The sequence below is a fragment of the Salvia hispanica genome, chromosome 2 (genome assembly GCF_023119035.1).
Source record: "Salvia hispanica cultivar TCC Black 2014 chromosome 2, UniMelb_Shisp_WGS_1.0, whole genome shotgun sequence".
Lineage (NCBI taxonomy): Eukaryota > Viridiplantae > Streptophyta > Magnoliopsida > Lamiales > Lamiaceae > Salvia > Salvia hispanica.
Genome location: NC_062966.1, coordinates 30464815 through 30487981, shown reverse-complemented (window position 1 = coordinate 30487981; position 23167 = coordinate 30464815). Strand labels below are relative to the sequence as shown.

The 23167-nt window shown below is 33.0% G+C and overlaps 2 protein-coding genes across 2 annotated transcripts; both read right to left on the bottom strand.

The window, feature by feature from the left end:
• Nucleotides 1-3461: 3461 nt before the first annotated feature.
• Nucleotides 3462-7507, bottom strand: LOC125204622 (transcription termination factor MTEF1, chloroplastic-like). Its single transcript, XM_048103330.1, has 2 exons — nt 6540-7507; nt 3462-3587 (listed from the first exon to the last, which is right to left on the bottom strand). The coding sequence occupies exon 1, from the start codon at nt 7412-7414 to the stop codon at nt 6545-6547; it is 870 nt and encodes a 289-aa protein (XP_047959287.1). The 5' UTR covers nt 7415-7507; the 3' UTR covers nt 3462-3587; nt 6540-6544.
• A 3694-nt stretch (nt 7508-11201) lies between these two features.
• LOC125207166 (expansin-A15-like) lies at nt 11202-12697 on the bottom strand. The gene is made up of 4 exons (XM_048106391.1): nt 12556-12697; nt 12352-12479; nt 11951-12260; nt 11202-11881 (listed from the first exon to the last, which is right to left on the bottom strand). Exons 2-4 carry the CDS (start codon nt 12470-12472, stop codon nt 11578-11580), a joined length of 735 nt encoding a protein of 244 aa, XP_047962348.1. The 5' UTR covers nt 12473-12479; nt 12556-12697; the 3' UTR covers nt 11202-11577.
• Nucleotides 12698-23167: the final 10470 nt, after the last annotated feature.

Sequence of the window (23167 nt, the reverse complement as noted above, 5' to 3'; positions counted from 1 at the left end):
TTGCTCCATGAGTTCGCAATTTTAAACATTTCCTGTTTTTTTTTCTCTTTTTCGCCTTTTACTCTATTTAATTTCTCGTTTTCCACATTACCAATTTAGTCCTAGGAGTATATAAATATATATTAAAAATTTAAAATTATGTGATGATTTATAGGGAAATACAAATTATCCAATTTTGTTATCTGATTTTTCAGTGGCTTAGATCTTCGAGAATAAATTGGTGCTTCGTTGATCGATCACACGTGTTTGCCTCCTTGACTGTTCCCACGTATGGCAACTAACAGATATCGCACGTGTTGATTTCTCTATTGTCTATTCTTCATTTAAATTTGGTTTAGACACTTAGTTAGGGAGTTCACCATAAAGATAAACTTACAGAGTAGGAGTACTCTATTCTGTTTTAAAAAAATCATGCGTATTGTATTATTATTGGTAAAACCCAAATACCAAATTTCGATTAAGAAAAAGGGTAGGGAATCGATTATGATTTTTGTTGTTCAATAATCCTAATCTTCGTTTCGAAATGAACTGAAAGAGGAGGACGAAGAAGCAACGAGAGAATTAGTTACTGTATTTTTTTCTTCTAAAATTCAACAATGGTAGGCGATCGACCGGCTAGCCAATTTCCGGCGCTGGCCGGTCCGCTCGCCGGACCATTGCAATCGGCGAGCGTGTAATCGGCTAGAGAATCGGCGAGCGCTCGCCGATCCGCTCACCGCCATTGTAGGCTGGCGAGCGATCGGTCAGCGCGCGCATTTTTATTATTATTTTTATAAATTTCTGAAACACTATATATACGCGATTTGAACGTCATTTTCATTTGCACCGCTTGTGTTAACGAGCTATCTCTCTCTTAATTTCTGTACAAGAGCAACAACGCAAAATGAGTAACGCGCTTTTTTAACGAGCAGTCCCAGGGCGTCGGTCCGACCATCAGTTTTGTCGCCAACGGCAACCGGCATGATATGGGCTACTACTTGGCGGATGGGATATATCCTAGGTGGCCCGTCTTTGTGAAGACGATCGGATGCGCAAACGAAGACAGGAAGGCCTACTTTGCGGAACGACAGGAGTCGGCGCGCAAGGACGTGGAACGCGCATTTGGTGTGCTCCAGGCTCGATGGGCGGCAATTAAGGGTCCAATGCGTTTGTGGCATGTCGACTACATTGCTTCTATAATGTACGCCTGTATTATCATGTACAACATGATAGTCGAAGATGAAGGTGTATGACTGACTAGTTGGGCCAATGACGATGAACCCAGTCCAAGCCACGGCGTGGACACCCCCAACGTACGACGGGGGGGTACCTCACGACGAAAGCGGCCGCCTCCAGGCACATGCCGACATGCGCCAAGTGGATGCCCATATTCAACTCCAAAAGGATTTAATTGAAGAGTTGTGAGCGCGGAGGACTGCACGGCGATAGTTGTTTTTTGTTTTATTATGTATTTTTTTTAATCATGTAATTTTATTTTTTTTGGACGCACTTTTTAAATTTAAATGAAATTATTGCATTTTCTCGTATATGTGTCATACTTTTAATTCCGTAAATCTTTAGTTGTTTTTTTAATTTTGTTTGATGTGGCTAGCCTATTGCTTGTCCAATTGCTTGTCTTGATGATGTGTCAGAAGAAATTTTAGTGCTGATAATGTGGCAGAAGGAATTTGTGGCTAGTCTATAGCTGACCTAAAGCCATGGTAGATGCTCTAAGGGAAAATTATATAGTTACAATTAATATAATATGGCCTTATTGTTGTGTCCGTACCACACAGGTTAGTTGTTAGTCCATCCACCATAAAACATGGAGTATAAATTGAGAGTATAATGTAAATGAAAATTTAGACGGAAAAACATATAAAAACATGCCTATCCACATAATAAATATCATGACACTAACACGTAGCATGTTCAAACATATATTAAATGACGTGGACCTACTTCTATTTCATGTCGTTGGACCAAAAAGACTTCAAAGATAACTGCTTGCTAGTACTATTTGTTTCAACATTAGCTTAGCAGCACCGTGAGAGTGAGAATGAGTTAAATGATAGTACTATTGTACAATATAAAATTATAATAATGCTATATCTTAAAATATTGTTCAATTATAATTAAACCAATATAGTAATAAGTTGTACTACATGCCTAGAAAATTAAGTTACAAGACAAAACATAACAAAAAAAAATTCAATGTAAACATATTACGGAAAGCTGAATTCTCAATTCCATACCAAAGCATTAAATGGATCTAAATTCAACATTAAGATGGTATGTCGTAGGGGTACAATTGCACATACGCGGATGTCAATATATCGCTCTAGTCCATCGTATTTCAGTTCACCCCTAGAAGATTAATCGTGTGTGGACTAGTTGAATTGAAATTTTATCAGATCAGAAATTTTTACTAACCTAGCTCTAAATGTTCAAGTTTTGAGCTAACCCAGCTAGCATGATAAGTGTTTCATAATAACAATAAGAAGAAGAATTATTTTCCCTATATCAAATATTAAAAATAAAAATTCCTACCAAATTAACACTATGAAGCCATGAATGGGCTTCACATCGCGACACCATGGGTCGAGGGGAGGGGGGGCATGGCAGAAGGCCCACCACCTCACCCTCCCTAGCGGAACTCCAGACGACACAGACACAACGCGTGCCGATGTTTGGATTCATGCTCACCCATTGCTATTGCTGAGCATGTTGTTTTCTCAAAAAAAATCTCCAAGTGCATATGATCAGTGATGATGTGTATAAGAACAATTTTGTACATATCACCCAAAGGCCAAAGACAAGTGTGAAGAATAGATAACTAGAGTGACCCCCCATGATATTCATGTTCCCTCATTGTGACCAAATAGGGTTCCACCACTCTTCAACAAGACAAATATAACCAGTAAACATGGCAGCCATGACACACAACAAGAAAACATCATTAATTTTTACAGTAGAAAATAAATATGGGAAACAAACAAGCTCAAGGATATGAAGTGTGCATCAAAGTAGTTAGGGTTGTCCAGGCCAACACACCACCAACCACTGCAATCTTCTTGTCTAATCCAATCAATTTGAATATAAACAGCCTTTAAATTGCTACCAAATTTCCCACATTATTTAACTGGAAATCTGATTGGAAACACTGTACTACCTCCATTCATGAAAAACGGTCTTATTTTTACATTTTGGTTGTTCAACAAAATTAATCTCTATCTATTTTTGATAAATTTTGAATTTTGTCTTATTTTCCACTAATAATACATCTATTAATCTTTCTATCTATCGCTTTCTTACATCATTAAATTTGTATTAAAGCTCATATAGTTAACTGAGTACATCTTTTGCGACTCAAGTTTAATCTCTAACTATCTAAATATAATTTGCATAAAAGACAAAGGTAAAACATGGAGTAATTTATTTTCCACATAATTGTAACAGTATAAAACATTTATAAGGGAATAAGCAATATGACAATCATTCAAGGACAAATAGTACGTATAGTTACACCAAAAAATAAAAACAATTGAAATTAGCAAATGTAGTAGTCCTAGTAGAGTAGAGAGGTAGTAGGGTTGCACGTGAAATCCCTGCGGTGAAACAGTAGTTTTTATTCAAAAAACAGAGATGTGAAAGAACCAGTTGGGAAGAAACCTAAGTGATAAGAAAGAAGAAAGAAAAATAGTGCAAAGTTACGAATTAGACCCCATCCATATATGATTGCTGCAATGAAACCTTGTGAAACCACATATGTGGATGCCCACTTTCCAACTACCTCTTTTAATTGTGTTTCTCTATTCTAAGTTTCTCTTTTCGGGATTTCCAATTTTTGCTATGCGACTCATGTCTTATCTATCGGTCACAATCCATATACTGCTTTTCTATATTCGTAGATATCCAATTCTTTTTTCTCAATTGTCATCTAAGCATCAGTATTATTGTGAACACTAATTAAGCACCAGAATGTATTTATCTTTACAGAAACATGAATGGAACTAAATGCACTACAAAAATTAAACAAGATTAAATTTTGCTTTTATTGAGATTCAAACTTAGGTGGTGGCGTGGTGCAAGCATATAATATAGGGAGCATCACCGATTATGATTGAAAATTATTACTACTATTAGTTTTATTTTAATTAGAAATGAGTTTATGCACAAGGTTCAGTAGTATTTAAGGGAACACCCTTTAAAAGTGGAATTGATCTTAGTGCTTACTTCATCAGCCAGCGAATAGAAGTTCTGTTTTTCCATTTTTATCCGTCCGCCAATATTAGATCTCACATTCCACTCACATTATCATTTATGACCTAAAAATATACAAGTGAGATATCTATTGCACTAACTTTCTTCCTCCCTCACTTTTCTTAACATGTTTTAAAACTCGTGTTGAAAAGAAATGAGATTTTTATTCGTGGACGTAGAGTATTTCTTAAGTACTCTTACATTATAAGAGTGGTATTGTTATTATAAATTTCACCAAATGTGGTGATTTATAATGCAATTAAACCAAAAAGGAAATACACTACATTGTTTTGCTATGTGGTGATGGAGAGAAGGAAATAGAGGCAAATGTGAAAGAAACAAAAATAAGACTGGCGATGCAGTTAGGTATAGTAAGTAGTGGAAGTTGCAGAATTAGACTAGACAATCAAGTCGGCAAAAAGGAGTGGTAAAAAGACACCATGGTTTTTTTTTACTGACTCAATCCAAACAAGGAGATTCACCCAATACCAAATATGGATACTAAATGGAAGCTAAATTGTCCTCTAATGTTTTAACAGTCAATCATCAGTGCCCACATCTTATGCACATATACAGATTGAATATACTAAAAGTGGCAAGTAAAGGTAGGTTTTTTCACAGTTTCCCATGATATAAACAAGTCAGTCTAGCAGATTGTTACTCCTAGATGGCAATTGAACCCCTATATATTTGCAGGTGCTGTTTGCGCTATACATAACATTGTCAATTATTTTAAATTTGTGTAAAAGCAGAAAAATGAGAGCCCCCCTTCTGTTATCATAATTCTGAATTCCAAAGCTGATGTCAATAGTACTCCTAGTTTCTTGACTCTCCCTGTCACTCGTAGGGGCATTCTTGGAAATTCACATGCAACGTTATTGTTTCATCAGGTAGAGATAGTAATGGTTTTTAGTATAAGTTGGTAGTTCTATTATTTTGGTTTTTATTAGTGTGAAGAAGTGAGGTGACAACCCCTTCGTTTTGCCCATAAGATAAAATAAATATTATCATGATTACGGCCAACACTAGCAAATTTTTGCTAGATAAAAACCCAATTTTCATTTTCCATGCAAAAACTTGCAAGCAAAGGTAAAATCCAGTTGATCATTTCCAAGAACTTATAACACAGTATTAAATCAGGAGCAGTTGTCAAATCTATACTCGAGTAAGCATTGCATCAGAGAACTGAAACCACATAAATTTTGAGAAACAACCTTATCTTAACATGAGACAACTCACTAGTATCTTAATCCAAGCCTAGAATCCAAATACTATAGTTTGGTTTTTGATATAAAAAAAACCACTGAATGAAATTATGGACTTGTCTGTGATGGCGCAAATGTTGATGTTGGCTATTTTAGGTGACCAGACACTGAGAAGAGGAACTAACTCTATTTACTTCCCACCTCTGGGTTGTAACTAAAGCCATCTACCTGATTTCTGATCAGCCAAACTAAAGCCACACCTTTGAATGAGAGAGAGAGAGCAGACTTGCACATTTATCTTAACAAGAATGGCTATTGCCTACTGGGATGGCCGTGGGCTGATGCTCTATCAAGTTTGGATAATGTAGTCAACAAATAATTTCATTAAGAACACAATTGCAGATCATAGAATGGCACTGCACATTCATAGGAATCGGCATAGCACCCTACCTTAAATTGTCTACATACATCACTTTCGAATGTTTAAGCTGACAATTAAGCGAATTAGCTAAGGAGATCAAAACTTGGCTATAGATTTCTATAGCGAACTTGCTATTTTTACATCAGAGAACCTAGAACCGACGGTCTGTAATTGCCACAGTCGCGGCTAAGACAAGGTGATGAGGTGCAAAAGGAACAATACTTAACTCCTAATTAAGAAAACCTCACTAAAGAGAGATGGAAAATCATGATGCAGTCTAAACTTAGCATGAAGGTTTTGGCTTCTTCAATTTTCACAACACATACCAAGAAATGGACAGTATCAAGCCTCTATGCTTCACACTTCTAAATTGCAGATTGGTATTAAAAAGCCCAAATTGATCAGCATTTTAGTGTATCAGTGAAGCTATCAAAATACCTTATTGAACCATGAGTATATTACACATGAAATGTGAAAATTAATCTTGATTCAAGAATTTTACATCATGTTATCAAACAGAGTAGTACTCCTTTGCAAAGAATGAAACAAGAAGTGAAAACAGACATCAATAACACAACAAAATTTTGAATCTTGCATTAGAATATAACCATATACACATCCAAAGTCAGCAACAATATACAGAAATGACTAAATTAGACAATTATACTCACAAAAGCTACAATGGCTGATCCCCCGCCATTTGGAGGCGTTTCTCAATCAATTGAACATTGAATTCGCCGTCGCTAACTTTCAACATCTCCGGCAACGACATTGAAACACCGTGCTCCATCAAAAGCCGATGCCGCGGTATAATCTTCCTCTCCAAACTGAACGAGAAATATTGTGGAAACCTCTTAATTTCCTCCAAATCTCCATTCATCTCCTTCAGAAAGTAGTCCAATTTGGGCGCGTAATTCCTCTCCACGCTGAACGTCAACAGCCCCGGCGATCGGAGCACCATATTCCTCACCTCGGCATACTCAATCCCCAATCTAGTCAGAAATTCAATCTTCGGCATCAGTGTGCGCTCCACACTCGAAACCAGAAGCACTGTGGTTTGCGACGTCAATTTGTTCGCCCCTGCGAAGCCTAATTCGGATAGAAACTCGAATGCCGGCTTCAATTGAGCTTCCAGATCGGAGACTAGGATCCTAGGGCATCGCGTGATCGACTTCCTAATCTCGGGGAAGGGGATTTCGACGGTGTGAAGCAAAAAATCGAAGATTGGGTAAATGTCGGCGTAGGGATCGGCGGTGAGGAGCTTCGGGTGCATGTCGAGGATGCGGCCAACGGCGGCGATGTCGAGCCCCATGGAGGAGAGGCATTGGGTGATGGAATGGAGAGCGGAGAGAGGGGTGGAGCGGAGTGTAGGGTTTAGGTCTAATGCCTTTTTGTGGTTTACGTTTAAGGATTGGAGGTAGAGTATCTTCCGACGGAAATTGAGACCAGAATCGGTAGAGGTAGAGCCGTTGCAGAGGCAGCCGGCGACGGCGGTTTGAGCGAGCTGCAATTTAGGCGGGGATGGAATTTGCAGGTGGAGGATCATTATCCTTTTTTCTTTTTTCTTTTTTCTTTTTTGTTTGGGATAATTTTCATTTGAGTAAAATCCACAAATTTCCAAGAAATTTCAGCCCATTTAACCACACTAATAATGGGCTTTACCGACAATTTCCGAATGGACGTTTTGTAATGGGCTTTCATATAAATCATAAAGGCCTAAATTGGATTCATTTCTCAGTTTTTGGTGTCCAAAAATATGTTGTGCTTGTTACCGCTTTATCCTATCTTTCTTAATTGAGGTATTTTTGTTGTTACGGAGTTCTCAAATATTACATTCCCCCCTGAAAGTTTGACACAGTTCACTATTTCGTTTCATCTCTGAAAGTTTGACACACTTCACTTAAAATGTAATATACCACATATTTCATTAACTCATTCCAATTAACATTTTATCATAAAAGTAATACTTTAAAAGTATACATCCCACCAACTTTTTGAACTCACTTTCCATTACATTTTTTAAAATTTGTGCCGGGTCAAAGTATGTCAATGTTTGGGGGACGAAGATAGTATGTATTAAATGGATGACGAATAAAATAACAGAGAATAAAGTAGAGAAAGGATTATTTTTTTCTAAAAATAAAATTGACTCAATTAACTTGAAACTACTCAAAATAGAAAAATCATTAACCTGAAACGGAGTCCTGTTCTTGTGTTGCTTTAGAACTAAGTCTCCACCAATACGCATAACACTTTATCTCTTTATCATATAGCAACAAAGCAATTCTTCATATACTATGGCCAATATTCTAAAAATGACCAAAAACATTAAGTCTTTCAATCAAAAAATTACATCATAGTAGTATTAATTAGGCATGTTAGGCCTTGTTGCACATAATTGGTATGTAAGCTTTTTCCGGGGGAATAAAAAAGAGTAAATCGAATCGTAAGGCGATTACTTTTTTCATCACTTTAGGTATTACGCGACTCCACGTAGACACTACGGTAGCAAGATTAAATTTTTTGGAAAAAGAATACCTAAATCTTCCTCTCTAAGATATCTACCCAAATTCTTGAGCTCCATCCTTTTTTTTGACACATTTATAGTTAACTTGGAGTATTATTATTTGATTAAATACATTGCATCTTGTATAACTTTTACTACTCCATTACTCCCTCCGTCCCCTATTAGGAGTCACTCTTTAACCGGACACAGGTTTTAAGAAATGTAAAAAAAAATTGATAGAAAAAGTTAGTGGAATGTGGGACCGATTTTTTTATATTGGTTTTATAATAAAATGTGAGTGAGTTGAGTTAGTGGAATGTGGTACCTACTTATTATATATAGTAAAAATAAAGTGTGACTCTTAATTGGGGATGGACCGAAATGGAAAAGTATGATTCTTAATGGGGGACGGAGGGAGTATCACAGATAAATCTTTTGGACGTCGAGAAAACATAGGGTGCAAATTTGTGAGTTTTGAAATTCTGACAAAATGATGTTTTTTATGGTTATAAATTAAATGCTACTGTAAATATGAGTTGCAGTAATGGTCCAAAATCAAAATACGGTTTGAGAAAAGAAAGACAAAGCAAAGGTGTCAAAGACACTTTAAAGCATTGGAAATCCGCATTTGTTTGTTGACTCGAGAACGGAAAATCAGTTAAGAGCCAGAGAATGGGGTTTAATTTTACAATAAAACTACACAATCAAATTTTGTACAATCAAAAATTGATTTATTTAAAAAAATATATAATTTATTTATGCATTTAATTAAAAAGTATAGACATACATATAGTATAGGGAACGTTCATAATATTATGGTATTTGTGTATAATTTTTTAAATTTTTTTAATCATAAAATATAATTAATGCATATTTTAATTCAAATTTAAAAAATAATAGAGAAATAATTCAAATATAAAAATAAAAAATTGAAAATAAGGCCAAAAACTAATAAAGTGTTTTTAATTTGTTAACCAACTATATTTAGTATTTTAATATTTAATTAACACATCAAAAGTACTAATATCATCTTGTTTTGGTTGTACAAAATTTGATTGTTTATCATTACTCTTAATTTTAACTCTTCAATTTCAAATTTAAATGGTTAATAATAGTAAAAAAAATAAACATATGCTTCTTATTTTTTAATCCGAGAAATGTGGACTTTAAATCGAGTTTTGACATATAGTTACTTGCATCGAAACTCATAAAACAAGAAAGATTAGTACTCTTTCATACTCACTCCTTTTTTTAGTGAGTTTCTATTTTGTTCAAAACCCATACTTGCCTCTTTGCACATTTTTTATTTTTTAGTTTCTTTGCACATTTTGTTTTCAATATTTTGCATTATGTTGTGTCTTCTTTTTATAAATGGTTTATATTTCGTATTTTATGTTAATTAAAAATCAATTTTAATAAGTGCAATAAGAAATAAAAAGTGCATAAAAAAGAGATAAATGAGCCCGGTAATAATAGTAGGGAAGAGATAGCTGTGGATAAGGTTGTGGATGTTAATGAATTTATAAGACATGTGGATATAGGATATATATGGGGTGAGGTTATGAGTATTAGTATTTCTTAACAAAGAAATGATTAAATGGATATGCATTAGTAATAATACTAAGTTATTAAGAGAAAATTTGCATATGATTAGTGATTAAAGGAGCATTTGAGATTCAAACTTCAATTTTGTTTAATTTAATTTTTGCCTCGAGGGGGAGGAAGCATTCTTCAATTCGAATTTTTAGTTTCTTACCTTCTTAGCATTTTTAATTACTTCAGAATTACTACTAATCAGAGTCTATTACACTCATTTAGGTTTTATAATTATTTTAATATATATTTTAAGTTTACTAGTAGTTAACAAAGATTATGGGTTGAGACTTGAGGTTTCCATAAATTTGGAGTTTTATTTAAATAAATGCAGGACTCGTTTAAAAAAAATAGGATATGAGAATATATGTAAAATAAGATAAGAAATACGGGCTTTATGTCAAAATATACAAAGATATGATTTTTTTTTTTTTTGATAGAACAGAAATTATCTAAATTTGTATAGTATATTAAATAACATGGTTTAACTTGACAAATTGGTGGTTACATAAACATGATTAAAGTTATAATTTTAGTAAAATTGGATAGAGCCCTTATCTTATATTGAACTTTGAGTTATGCTTGACTATAATATCAAACAATTAAAAATATCAATATATAATTATCTATCTTTGGCATTACTAACTTATCAAACACCCCAAGTATCTATTGCCATCGTGTTATATTGGTATTCATTGTTAGAAAGTATTACGATATTGATTAGATAAATTAATTCCACGCTCTTCCTTAACGCCTAACGGCAAGCATGTCTCTTGAGAACGCAAAAGGTTGAAGTTGCCCAAAAAGAATAGGCTTCTTAATTTACATGTAGAAATAAGATTTCCATTTTTAAAATATAAAGTTGAATGTTACTTCTACTTACTTGTAAAATAGAACTTGAAAACTGATACAGGAATTTGAAGGCATGAGAATTCAATTAATTTATTAGAATATAATATGTCTTGGTCATGTATTAGTACCATTTTTTCTACCAAATTGTTTTATACCTCAATTAAAAGTTATCTAACCAAATTGAAACCCAAATATAAAGTCTGATGAGTTTAATTAATGCTCTCGCTTCAAAAAAGCGTGCCTGTATACTGAATTTGTGTTGGGAATGGGCAGATATTGTAAGGGAGAATAAAAGTACGTTATTAAATCAAAAAAATGTCCTTCAATTGCAATCAGTAAAAAAACACTTGGCGCGCTTGATTTGATTATAACAACTTTCAAGGAACAAAACCCAGAAATTTCATTTCATTTCACTACTATAAAAATTGAGCTTACAAAACAAACCCAATTTCAAATTCCAGCCAACCAAGCCGAATCAGGAGTAACAAAAAAAAGGCCTCCAAACAGTACTACTTAATAAGCGGGCGGTACACCCTTATACCACCTCACCCATTTTCTTTTCCTTTTAAACACACGGAAAAAGATAAAGTACTAAAAAACACCCATCATAAATTGGGCGTTTCTAAAAGAGGACCATATAAAACTAGTCCTATCCCAATTTCACCCCTAAAACAAACAATAGTCACACTACTACTAATAAAAGTGACCATACTATAATTTTTTTATAATAAAAAACACCACACTTTGTAATTGTGTCTTCAAAATTGAGCTCCAGAGTACGTCTGGCCGAACGACCAGCTCGCCGGCGCCGCGTTGTTGGAGACCAGAGTGCGCCCATCGCTCGTCGTCACCTTGAAGGACAGGCTCTGCCCGTTGAGGTTCGAGTTGCTCTGCCAGTTCTGGCCCCAATTTCTCGACATTTGCTGCCACCCGGATTTCGACCCCTTGATAGAGACGGAGACGACGTCGCCGGCGCCGCCGACGTTGGTGATGAGCACGAGGTTGAAGAAGGAGTGGCCGTTGATGGTGAACCTTATCCCGCCCTTCCTGTTGCAGGCCACTCTGCAAATGTGTAGATTTGAAAATTAGGTTTTTTTGAAAATCGAAATTGGGGGGAAATTGGGGATTTACCTCCGGTAAGAAACGGGGACGATTCCAGCCTTGTATTGAGCGATGTGCTGGAAGATTGGCTGAGAGAGGTCGAAGTGGTGGAGGGGAGGGTTGCACCAGCCGCCGGCGTTGTTGGGGAGGGCGTTGTTGGGCGGGCAGAAATTGGTGGCGGTGACCGTGATAGATCCGGGGAGGCACCCCTTCCCGCCGGCGCAGCGGATCTCGTAGCAGGAGCCGCAGCTGAGGCCGTTGTTGAACATGGCGGTGCTCAGCGCCGCGGTGTTGGTGCCGTATCCCTGGCTGTAGAGGTTCCCGTAGCCGCACGCGCCACCTGTTTGACGAAATGTCGGAGTCAGAAAACAGTTTTATTTATTCTCTGCATGCAAAAAAATGGTGTTGAATAACTTTTTAGGGGGGTTTACCCATTGTGCCGGAGGCGTCGCTGCCGCCGTAGAATGTTGCATGTGCGGAAGTCCAACCGCCTTGGACGGACGACGCCGTTCCGAGAAAACCGAGGAAGAGGAGTGCAAGAGCAGCTGCCATTGTTTCCCTGCAGGTGAAGACACATTTACATGTTAATAGCCTTATTTTGTGGCGAATTTATGAATCTGGACTTGTACAGTTACCTTTGAGGTGAGATCTGGAAAGAGAGCAGTTGGAAGAGAGAGAGATTTTGAGATGGAATGAGAAGCGAATCAAGGAGGTGGCGACATTAAATAGAGAGAGCGTCTACAGTCTACACTGACTAGTCTCACAACTAACTGCAACTTTTAAGGCTGTTGGGGTGGGGACCATCAACTGTTTCACCACAATATAGTATTTATATTTTTCGAATAATAACACAAAACATAATCATTTTAATAACAGAATTTCATTGTGCCTCGTGATTCTTTCAAAAATTCTCATTTTCAAATTTTGATGATAAAACTTCAACATCACAGATTCACAATTCAATACCACATCACCATTTTGCCGCAAACACCTACCTTTATGCCTTTTCTTATCTCCATATCCCACTTTATTATCTCATTTTAATGTGTGACCACCAATTTTCCTCTTTATGGATTTGAAATACGATGTTGTCACAGGAATTTAATTTATTCTTCATTTTTTCACAACAAAATCCTGCTGCTTTTATTGTCCAACCACATTTTTATCTCTCTTATTTAATTCTACAACCCCAAATACTATAGGCTTCAAATTTTCGCCGCTACTTTTTGCCTACATTTTCATCTCGTATTTGTACCAAATAATATGGTTTAATTTGAAGGTGTCAATTTTTCTTACATAGGTTTTGAAAATTGACACATTGTTTGATTGTATTTCAATACAGTGGGCTGTGGGCTAGGAGAGTAAGCTTGCGAAAATTAGTTTTAGATAACCGAATTCGAACTTTAAAAAAATGTGGGTTATGGAATAAATCTGAAATAAATTACTCCTCATCCGTGATAAAATGTCTTGATTTTCCATTTTAGTACTACCTATGTAATTAAAAGCTTAATTTACTTTTTACAGTTTGCGTAAATAGAACTCACACTCTACTGGATCGTTTTACTTGTATGAAATTAAAATTGAAATTTACTACAATTCATTAACTTTTTTCTTGCTCACTTTTCTTTACCATTCTCAAAACTTGCACAGAATTAAAACGGGACATTATGCTAAAATCCTATCATCATCTACAAATTAAGATCACTTGTAGTATAAGTTAGCCTAATTATTGAAGTTATATAGTACTATGTTGATTAGTCAAAATCATTATATATGAAGATTTTCATTATTTGATTTGTCATGGCTGTCATGATCATATCAAATGGTTTACGAGATTTGAACATGCCATCCATATCTGCATGGAAAATGATGTGTGATTACCGAAGTAGTTAGCGATGAAGTTCTATATTTTTATATATACAATATTGAGAAACGATTTGCTAATTGAGGACTTTCTGTTGTAAGGTGAATTAAAGTTTTATTTATTCTGTAATTCATGAGGTACCATTTTATTTTAATAACTAAACATGACTATAACTAGAACAATTACAATGAGATGCTTGAATATATGAGACAACTATGAAATTAACAAGAAAACAATATTCTTTAAAAATTACTAATAATACAGATAATTTACTTGGAATGAAACATCATTATGCTCACAAATTAATAGGGTAATTATGTCAAAGTAATTAAAAAAATGAGAATGTGAAGAATACTAGCAGTAATAGTATAAAGATTAAAATTAATTTTATGATGTTGAGAGCTTCAACAAATTCGGCTGCACATGCAGTATTTGGCGACTAGTTCAGAATACAAAATCATTTTGGTAATCTAATTTCTTTTTAAAACAATTAATATTTCGAACTTTATCGTTTTCTTGGGCTGCTCACACCTTGTCATAATTTGTGATTATGGTAATAAAATGTAATAAAAATCAAAATTTGAATAAAAACAGGAGGGAAAGTTACAGTTTTGGCTTTCTTCGGTGCATAATCTTTTGTCACTTTCATTTGGGACCATTTGAATTTTCAATCAATTGCGTTTTCATCCTTTATTTTTAAGGAATTACTTCAGTTTATTTATAACTTTATTCTTTTGGAAGAAATGCTAACACTTTTAGAAAAGGGAAAGATAACAAAATCTTAGTTTTCTAATTTACTTTCTTCGAATGATTTTAATAATTCAAAATATGGACTACATTCTAAACAGTTAGAAAATTATATTTTGCGCATACACATATACAGGTTTGTGTTAAAATAACAACACTTCTTAAAGTAACATTATACCACCATTCCTAGCCAATCATTTGTACGCATGGACGAATAATCAGCTGCCATGTGGCAATCATAAAAAATGGTAAAGGGTAAATTTTCGCGGGCGGCAATATCCAATTCTAGCATATTGGATATTGCAGTCTAGCATGGTGTCACAGTGTCATTTTAAGAGGTGTTGTCATTTTAACGCACCCCCACGTACACATATATAAATCAAGATGTTCAAATGTGAAACTATATTTTAAAGAGGGAATTTTTTTTTCTAGTCCGCGAACTTCGCTAAGGTATCAATTTTGTTCCATAACATTTGAAAATATATCTTTCGAGGTCCATTAACTTGATGTTTGAGCAACTTATTCACTACATCGTTAAGCCCGTTTATTCTCTCTTTTTTATTTAAAAATTTAATTTATTTCTCCTAATTATTTTTGCTCCTTTATTAAAAGAGAGAAGAAAATTGGGGATGAAGAGGGAAAGAAAGGGCCAAATATAATTAAGAGAGATAAATTTAATATCTTAATAAAGAAGAGATAGTAAATAGGCTGAAATGTTCTTCACGGGCTTGAGGGTATCTTTGTCCAAAAAAGATTTGAAACAAAGAAAAAATAGTTTAAATAATATTACATCAAAATTAGTGGTCCTTAAAAAATATTTTGAAATGTTAACCAAAATTGATATTTTGACAAAATTGACCAAAAAAATATTCTCCATACACATTCGAACATAGAGATCAACGGTGCGAAAATTTCGTTTAACATATTTAATGTCATTACTTTTCGAGTACAATGATTTTTATTGTGAATATAATGGTTATACACTTTTAATGCAATGATTTTATTATTTATGGTTATTAACTTGTTATGATAAAATTGAATTTTCACTTTAACTATATATATATGTACTATTACTACAATTTTGGACAGATTTTTTTGTTAGCTAATAAGTTTAATTGTATAATAACTCAATTGGATACTCATGTCTAACAACGATTTCATATTGGAAAATAGTGTTTGTCTTCTTTCAAGTGTCATATTCGAAGATCAACAAGTAATATCCCTTTACATTTTATAAAAATACTATTAAATCCATCACACTTAACTTTATTTTAAGCTTTTCTTGTGTGAGGCAGCATTTGGTCATTTGACAAGAAAAGAATATCTTTTACAATTTCTAACGGTCAATAACCAACTTATATTTTTTGTTTAACAGAGATATTCTAATACTAGTAGAATAACTTTTCTTATGAGAATAAATCCTGACCGTTGATCTCGAATATAATCACCTGCTCAATACCAGAGGATGAGCTTTTGTGCTGTCTCTCTCAACGCCCTTTCCACATCTAATTCCATCTACCATTATTACTTTATATTTTTTCTGCAATAAAATTATGATTTACTACTAAACTCCAAAACACATAATTTGCAATGTTGACCTGCAGAAGCAGAAAATATATTGTAACAGCAAGATCTTTAAAGCAGATTGTGCGGTTATGGTTATGGGCTTTAAGCTTGATTATTTAATTAACTGACTTGACCATAATGTAAAGAAGTGTTAATATTGAAGTAGAATTCAATTTAATTATTATGTTGAAGATGGTGTAAAACATCACATTTTCTTTGGTTATATGGTTGTTGAAAATCCGAATCACATCATATATATAATGGGGAGACTTTTACAAAATTTAAAATGTCAATGCTTTTATTATTATTTTACATTCATAGTCAATAATTCATTGATGTAAATAAAGTTTTCTAACGATTTAATAAAAGCTAGCTATTGTAATAAAGTTTAAAATGTGTAATAGATTCTATAAAAACATAGTAGTATATGTCTTAATCTATTGCCAAGGTAAATAAAATCTTTCTGAGAAATACAGTATATATATGAATGAAAGCAAAATGGTAAATACTTACCAACAACAAGTTGACTAACTGCATCGGTCTCCACTAGACAGAGTTTATCGATCAGCTTTAATTTAATGCGATTTAATTAGAAATTTTAAATCATAAATTCCAACTATAAATTACGAACATTTAAAGTTTGGGTATATAATGGAGTTTGTAATTGTACATATTTGATTACCAAGATATATACGAAACAAAATTCTGTTGTCTGACATAATAGTACGTACATATTCGAACTTTTTTTAACATTTTAGTATTAAAAATAGATTTATAAGCATTGATTGATTTAAAATAAATCGCATATTAATCATTGTGTAAAACTTTCAAAAAAAAAATTAAAAATTAAACTTAAATATTTGTAAATTTAAGATTTTTTTTACTAAATATTGTATAATTAATTCGAATCAAGCTCAAAATCATGTTAGGATTTAACATAATTTTTTATATCAGTTCTTTCTTATTGATACATATAATACAATAAATAGCAAAAGTAATTTTTAATTAAATTCAATTTAATTTAAAATTTTAAGAATACTATATACATGTACAATTTATATACATTTATCTTTTCTCAATGCTAATTGCATTACTTTTCATTTTACATAGCATTATTTAGATTAGTACTCCATTAATTTCGTTTTACATGAGATATAGCAATAAATAAGTACTACTTGCAATTTTTCATTGACCATTGTATTAGTTGAATTAGAATTAATTTTTTATTATAAGAGATATAATAATAAATACTACGTGCATTATTTATTATTTTCCGTCTACAATATAATATTGCATTTGTTGGATTAGAATTATCATTATGCATGGATTGACTTTGGAGTACATAATTATAGACTTTCAAGTAGATAATAAAATGGGCAGAGAACATAATGATGAGAAGTTAAGCAATAATTCCATTCGGGAGATATTGGAACAAAAATTATTTCGAAGATTATAATTTACCAACAACTCATCATGTAAATAATTAATTTTATTTTTGAATAAAGAAAAGGCGCAGTTGTTTACATGAATATAGTAATTAAATCATAATTATTTGTGTGAGAGTTCAAGCACACATTTGAAAACTAATTAAACGAGCCATATATATACTATATCAAATAAATAATTAATGTTTTGTACGAGAGAAAAGAGAGGGCTATCGTCAATTATTTAATTTCATTTAAAAGTATCCCGCAAAATATGATGAAATGAAAACGTACAAGTTCATCCACGTAATAATCATAAAGAAATATGCAAATAATTGCACATGAAGTTTGCTTGAACTGGATTATTTAAAAGATTCGTCAGATTTCTTTATAAAAGTTAGGTTGTGTATACAATTTATTAAGAGATCAATAAGTGGCTCTACCATGATAAATCATAGGATTGCGTAACTATATCTCAATAATATTAAAGTCATAATTCCCTCCAACAACAATTCAAGTAAAAGTTAGGACAAAATGTAAATTTCACTAGTCTTCTTGATATTTTTTTCCTTTTTATTTTAGCCACGTAACATAAATGTGTACTCCATAAATCATAGAATTATACGAAAAATTAATCGTTTTTGCATTCAATTTTTAAAAACACTAGTCTTACATTAATTATTTTAGGTGAAGGGGCCTTTCCCATTGGCCCTCATCGCCCCACCATTGCGGTGAAGGGGCCGTCGATCGCCCCCCTCCCCCAACGAGCCGATGTATCGGCCTATGCTGATGACGAGGGCCCTTTGATCGGCCCCTCTATTGTGGAGAAAGGGCCGATAATCGGCCCTCTCAATTTAATAATTTTTTTTTGTATTTTGCTATGGAGGAGTAAAGAAAGAGTTAACGGAATAAGAAATGCTTGGAGGAAGAAGAAGAGCGGCTGTGAGTGAGGAAGAAGAAAAATATAACCCTAATTTGTATTTAAACTTCTTTTATTAATTCTAATTGGGCTTATTAGTGGCCAATAAATTTATTAAATAAATAATAGGATCAATTTTTTAGTATTCATAAATAAATAAGTTGTCACATATTTAGATATTCATCTAATTATATAATAACTTGTCACATATTTGAGATCAATTAAAATTTATTTCATGTATTATATTATTTTTGCATTTAAATTTATTTAATTTGATAACATATTAAAAATAGAAGTGCAAAAAAATAAAAACAAAATAGTGATGAGGTGGAAATGAAATGGAATGGGAAGGCCCTTCCATTGCAGGGAGATAGGTCATTTAGTCAAATGCTGATGTGGAATGGGAGGGCCCTTCCATTGCGAATGCTCTAAGAGTATTCACAATGGTTGAGCCGATCTCTAGGCCTTGAGTTCGGCTCTTATCTGCCAACCATTGTGGAAGAAGGGCCTAAGAACGGCCATTTCTTCTCTCTCCCTTTTGGCCGATATATCGGCCTTGGTCTATGAGTGATGGCCGACGATAGGCCTCCCATTGTGGAAGAAGGGCCGATCATCGGCCCTTACACATATCTTCTTTTTTTTTTTTCATTTCATAATTTCTACACTATAAAAACTCCATAATATTTTTCTTTAAATTTGCATCTCATTGTATTTTTTTTTCCATATTGTAATACAACGAAGATTTGCGTATTAATATTTTTGCGTTAAAATTTATTTAATTTGATAACATTAAATATGGAAGTGCAAAAAAGATTAAAACAAAATAATGATGCTGTGGAAATGAAATGAAAGTGGGATATACCTTTTGGAAGGACCCTTCTATTGCAGGGAGATAAACCCTTGAGTAAAATGCTAACGTGGAATACATATAAAACAAGATTTTAAATATTCATCAAAATTAATATTGAGTGGTGTATTTTGTTTCGAAATGTTTAGTAGTGTACATTATTTTGTGAAGATTTACTAAACAACACACGCAAAACTCTTAAGTAGTTTTGTTTTTTTTTTCCCAGAAAGAAAAACTTCAAGTGATCTCTAGTTATGCAATGGAAATAAAAGAGAATGAATAAAATTTAGCCCATACGCATCTTAATTTCTTTATACTAGTACTATATTTTAGAGATGGATCATGTTTAAATTTTTCTTAAAGTTGGAATGTTGACATTACGAAACATATCAATTTTTGACTTAGACATTATGAAATATGGAGTACTTATTAATTTTTTATTTAATATTAATTTTTTTTTCAATATTAATTCATTGATTTATAAATATTATTTTTTGACTCAATATCATTAATTGATACTACTCCTATATTTTGTGATGTGGGTTGACATTAATATATCCTTGCACTTATATGTATTTAGTTGTTAAAATTATTATTTTGAAAAAGTTCTCTTTCGAATATTTTTTTTGTTAGGTACATCAATATAGAATTTCAATAAAACAATAGATTAGTTTAAAAAATCCGTTAAATAAGGATGGTGTACATAGCAGCGTAAAATCATTAATGAAGTGCAGCGAAATGCGCTTTTACATGACATTTGTCCATTGTCGCGATACACGTGTGGCCGCAGACACGACTTAAGCTGATGGCTGCGCCGCGATCAGTGGGAGTTTTGTCTGATTATATGAGCCGTTCAATTTCTTTATATTTTAACAATATTTTATAATTACTCCTTTTATTTTCGATTAAATACATAATCGTAAATTTGTTCTCCACTAATATCAAGAATGTGCGAGATTTACTCAAAAAAGTTTAGTTGGCGCATGATAAATCGAACACTTAAATAAATTGCGTACATTAAAAAAATAAAATGAGAATTGAGAAGTTAGTTACTCATTATAAAATAATTTCTTTAGGGTCGTGAATTCAATTTTAAACAACGCACTATGATATAAATAGTACTGTATTGGTGTTTTAATTGAGTTCTTAGTAGTTGTGTTAAGTACGAGTATTTTTTAAGAATGTATGCTGAATTCTATAAATTATACTGTGTCCAATTGTGATTCATCCGATCCGAATACAACCAAATGCAGTATCTGGTAATTGATTCTTTAGCAATTTTAAATACAAATCGAATTATTATCAAAATTAGGAATTGAAAATATCATAATTCATCTTACTTAATTCAGAGTATCTTAACATGATACATCCCTCCCTGCGTAATCCAATCATTTTACATACCTGAAAAAGATCAGGACCACACAATAAAAAGACATACACAATTCATTCTTAAAGATTGTATCGCCAACCCCAGGCGCCCCCCACCCCCGGCCCGACATCAGTGAGGGGAGTTAAATCACGGTACTCAGCAGCCCACTAGAGGGGAGAGTTCAACCCATTGTCCCACCGGAGACCCACCTCCACAAAGGCCTCACACTTGTGCCCGAGAGATGGCAGTCTCCTCACGGTGGTAGTGGGATTTGAACACCCGCTCATTGTTACAAATCTCCACCTCTGGAGCCAACTGAGCTAGCCCGTGCGGACAAGACATACACAATTCATGAATCAAACTTGATGGAAAATAGCAACGTGACTTTTATTTATATCTATATATATTCTAGTTAAAACGATCTAAAATATTTTTTTAATTAACTAATATTATGTACGTAGTTAAAATGCCATTAAATATAGTAACATATATACTTAATAACTTAAAAACGAAAACATACAATTATATTATTATATTCACTTTTGATTCCAATTTATTGTTTTTCGACATAACTAACGCTATAAACTGTAGTAAAGGAAAAGCAAAATTATTACGTGTGCATATGGTGTATGTGCATTGCTAGGGAATATTTTGTTTCCTTCCACAAATTAGAAAAGATAAAAGGCAATGTTCAATGTATCATGGTTGTATGCCACAATATAATTATTACTCCAAATATGTGTCACGTCGGATCGATACTACTATTACACCTTCGGAAGAAGTTGGAAAGCAAAATTCATGTCACAAAAATAAATCATGTATAAACTAGACTATATTTTAACCCTTTCTCATGTGTAGTCTATTTTAAATTTTTAAAAATTAAAGTTATTTACACATTAACAAAAATCGAGCGACACGTACGATGGGAATGAGATTATTAATAAAGTAAGTGATGGAAACATAAATAAATTTAAAAGTTCGAGACCGAGGTGTCAAACCCAGATAAAACTAGAATAAATAAATAAATAAATAATTGTATTATTATTGTAATATTTATATTTAGACATTGTTCTTTGTTAAGAACAACTTCCGAGTCTGACATAATTTTTAAATGTACTCCTATTAATAGTGCCCAAAATTTTGATTTATCTTCCTTTTGTATGCTTACATCAAAATTCATTGAAAACGTGTGAGTATTATAGTGTTATGAATTTTATTGTTGAAATTTTAAATTCGAAAAGTTTGAATCCAGTCGACCATGGTATTAGAGTAGAGCTATCTTTGGTCAATAACAATTTCAAAACCCAATTCAACGACATTAGTGGACCGGTAGTCGGTCAGTTGACCCACTTCAATCCGTCTCCTATTGTCAACCAAACTTCTAATTAAAAAATTAATTTCAGATGCCAAACTAAGAAATAAACAGTTTTGATGTTAGCGACTCGACTAAACGGTAGAATGATAATGTTTAAGAGCAGAGATTTTAGACTTGTGCAAAACCCAAACTCGTGCAAAAAAATAGAATCAATCGGGAGTTTTATTGTATATTCTAAAATATTGATAGAAAACAGATGATTTGAAAAGTAATATCTCACACCATAAATTAATAAAAGAAAACAGAGATAAAGAATTGCTAACCAGCTTTTGGAATTGGACCGACAAAGATCAAAGTAATTAAGTTGCAGAAATTTTCTTTGTCTGCCATAATAGTCTGAACAATCGTTTTCTGGTAGTAATCATAATAACTACCTGATTTCTTATGTCTAAAGAGTTAAACAGATGATTAATCATTTGCAAAAATGAAAAACTATCGTAATATTCTCACGTAAAAATCTTGTGCACGCTTTTGCTTCACTTTTTACTTAATTATATTTAAAATAATAGGAGTAATAATTTTATAATCGGCGGACTAATCAAATTGTACTACTACTAATCAAAGTTGCATTTAGCAATTGTGTGAAGCATTAAATTAAAGCGCACGCGCATCAAAGAAAGCGCAGTGTGTCTGCAATGATGAGTCACCAAATTGCAGAATCACAACAGCACAAAAGAGCTTAAAACAATAGATATTGTAGCTGCCAAAACATACTCTATTAGTACTAAATTAATACTAACAACGTTATGTTTTTAAATGTTATACTAGTAATAAATTATTACTATTACAAGTATATAACACGGAGCAGTAAACATAAATAATGAATATTTTTTGGTAAAAATAACGAAAAACAATGAAGACAAGGAACGACTCTGCGGAAGAAGAGATGGAGGCACAAAACATCTGCAACACGTACTGATGCTATTCCGTTCCCCCTGGAACGGAACAACATTTCATCGTTATTGATGCTCTTAAACTATAAGAATTTATGAGCTAATATCAAATAATAAGAATTAATGAGGTGTCTTTTAAATTAGCTTTGGAAAGCTACTATTCCGTGTATTTAAAGATATTATTATTATTATTATTGAGTCTGGTATAAGATTGTATTTGACATTACATTATACTATGATATT

Excerpts from the sequence above, each read along its gene's own strand:
- LOC125204622 (XM_048103330.1), bottom strand. The coding sequence starts at position 7,414 with ATGATCCTCCACCTGCAAATTCCATCCCCGCCTAAATTGCAGCTCGCT.
- LOC125207166 (XM_048106391.1), bottom strand. The coding sequence starts at position 12,472 with ATGGCAGCTGCTCTTGCACTCCTCTTCCTCGGTTTTCTCGGAACGGCG. Across the intron at positions 12,261-12,351 it reads CGACGCCTCCGGCACAATGG|GTGGCGCGTGCGGCTACGGG; the intron begins GTAAACCCCCCT and ends TTCGTCAAACAG. Across the intron at positions 11,882-11,950 it reads GTCCCCGTTTCTTACCGGAG|AGTGGCCTGCAACAGGAAGG; the intron begins GTAAATCCCCAA and ends ACACATTTGCAG.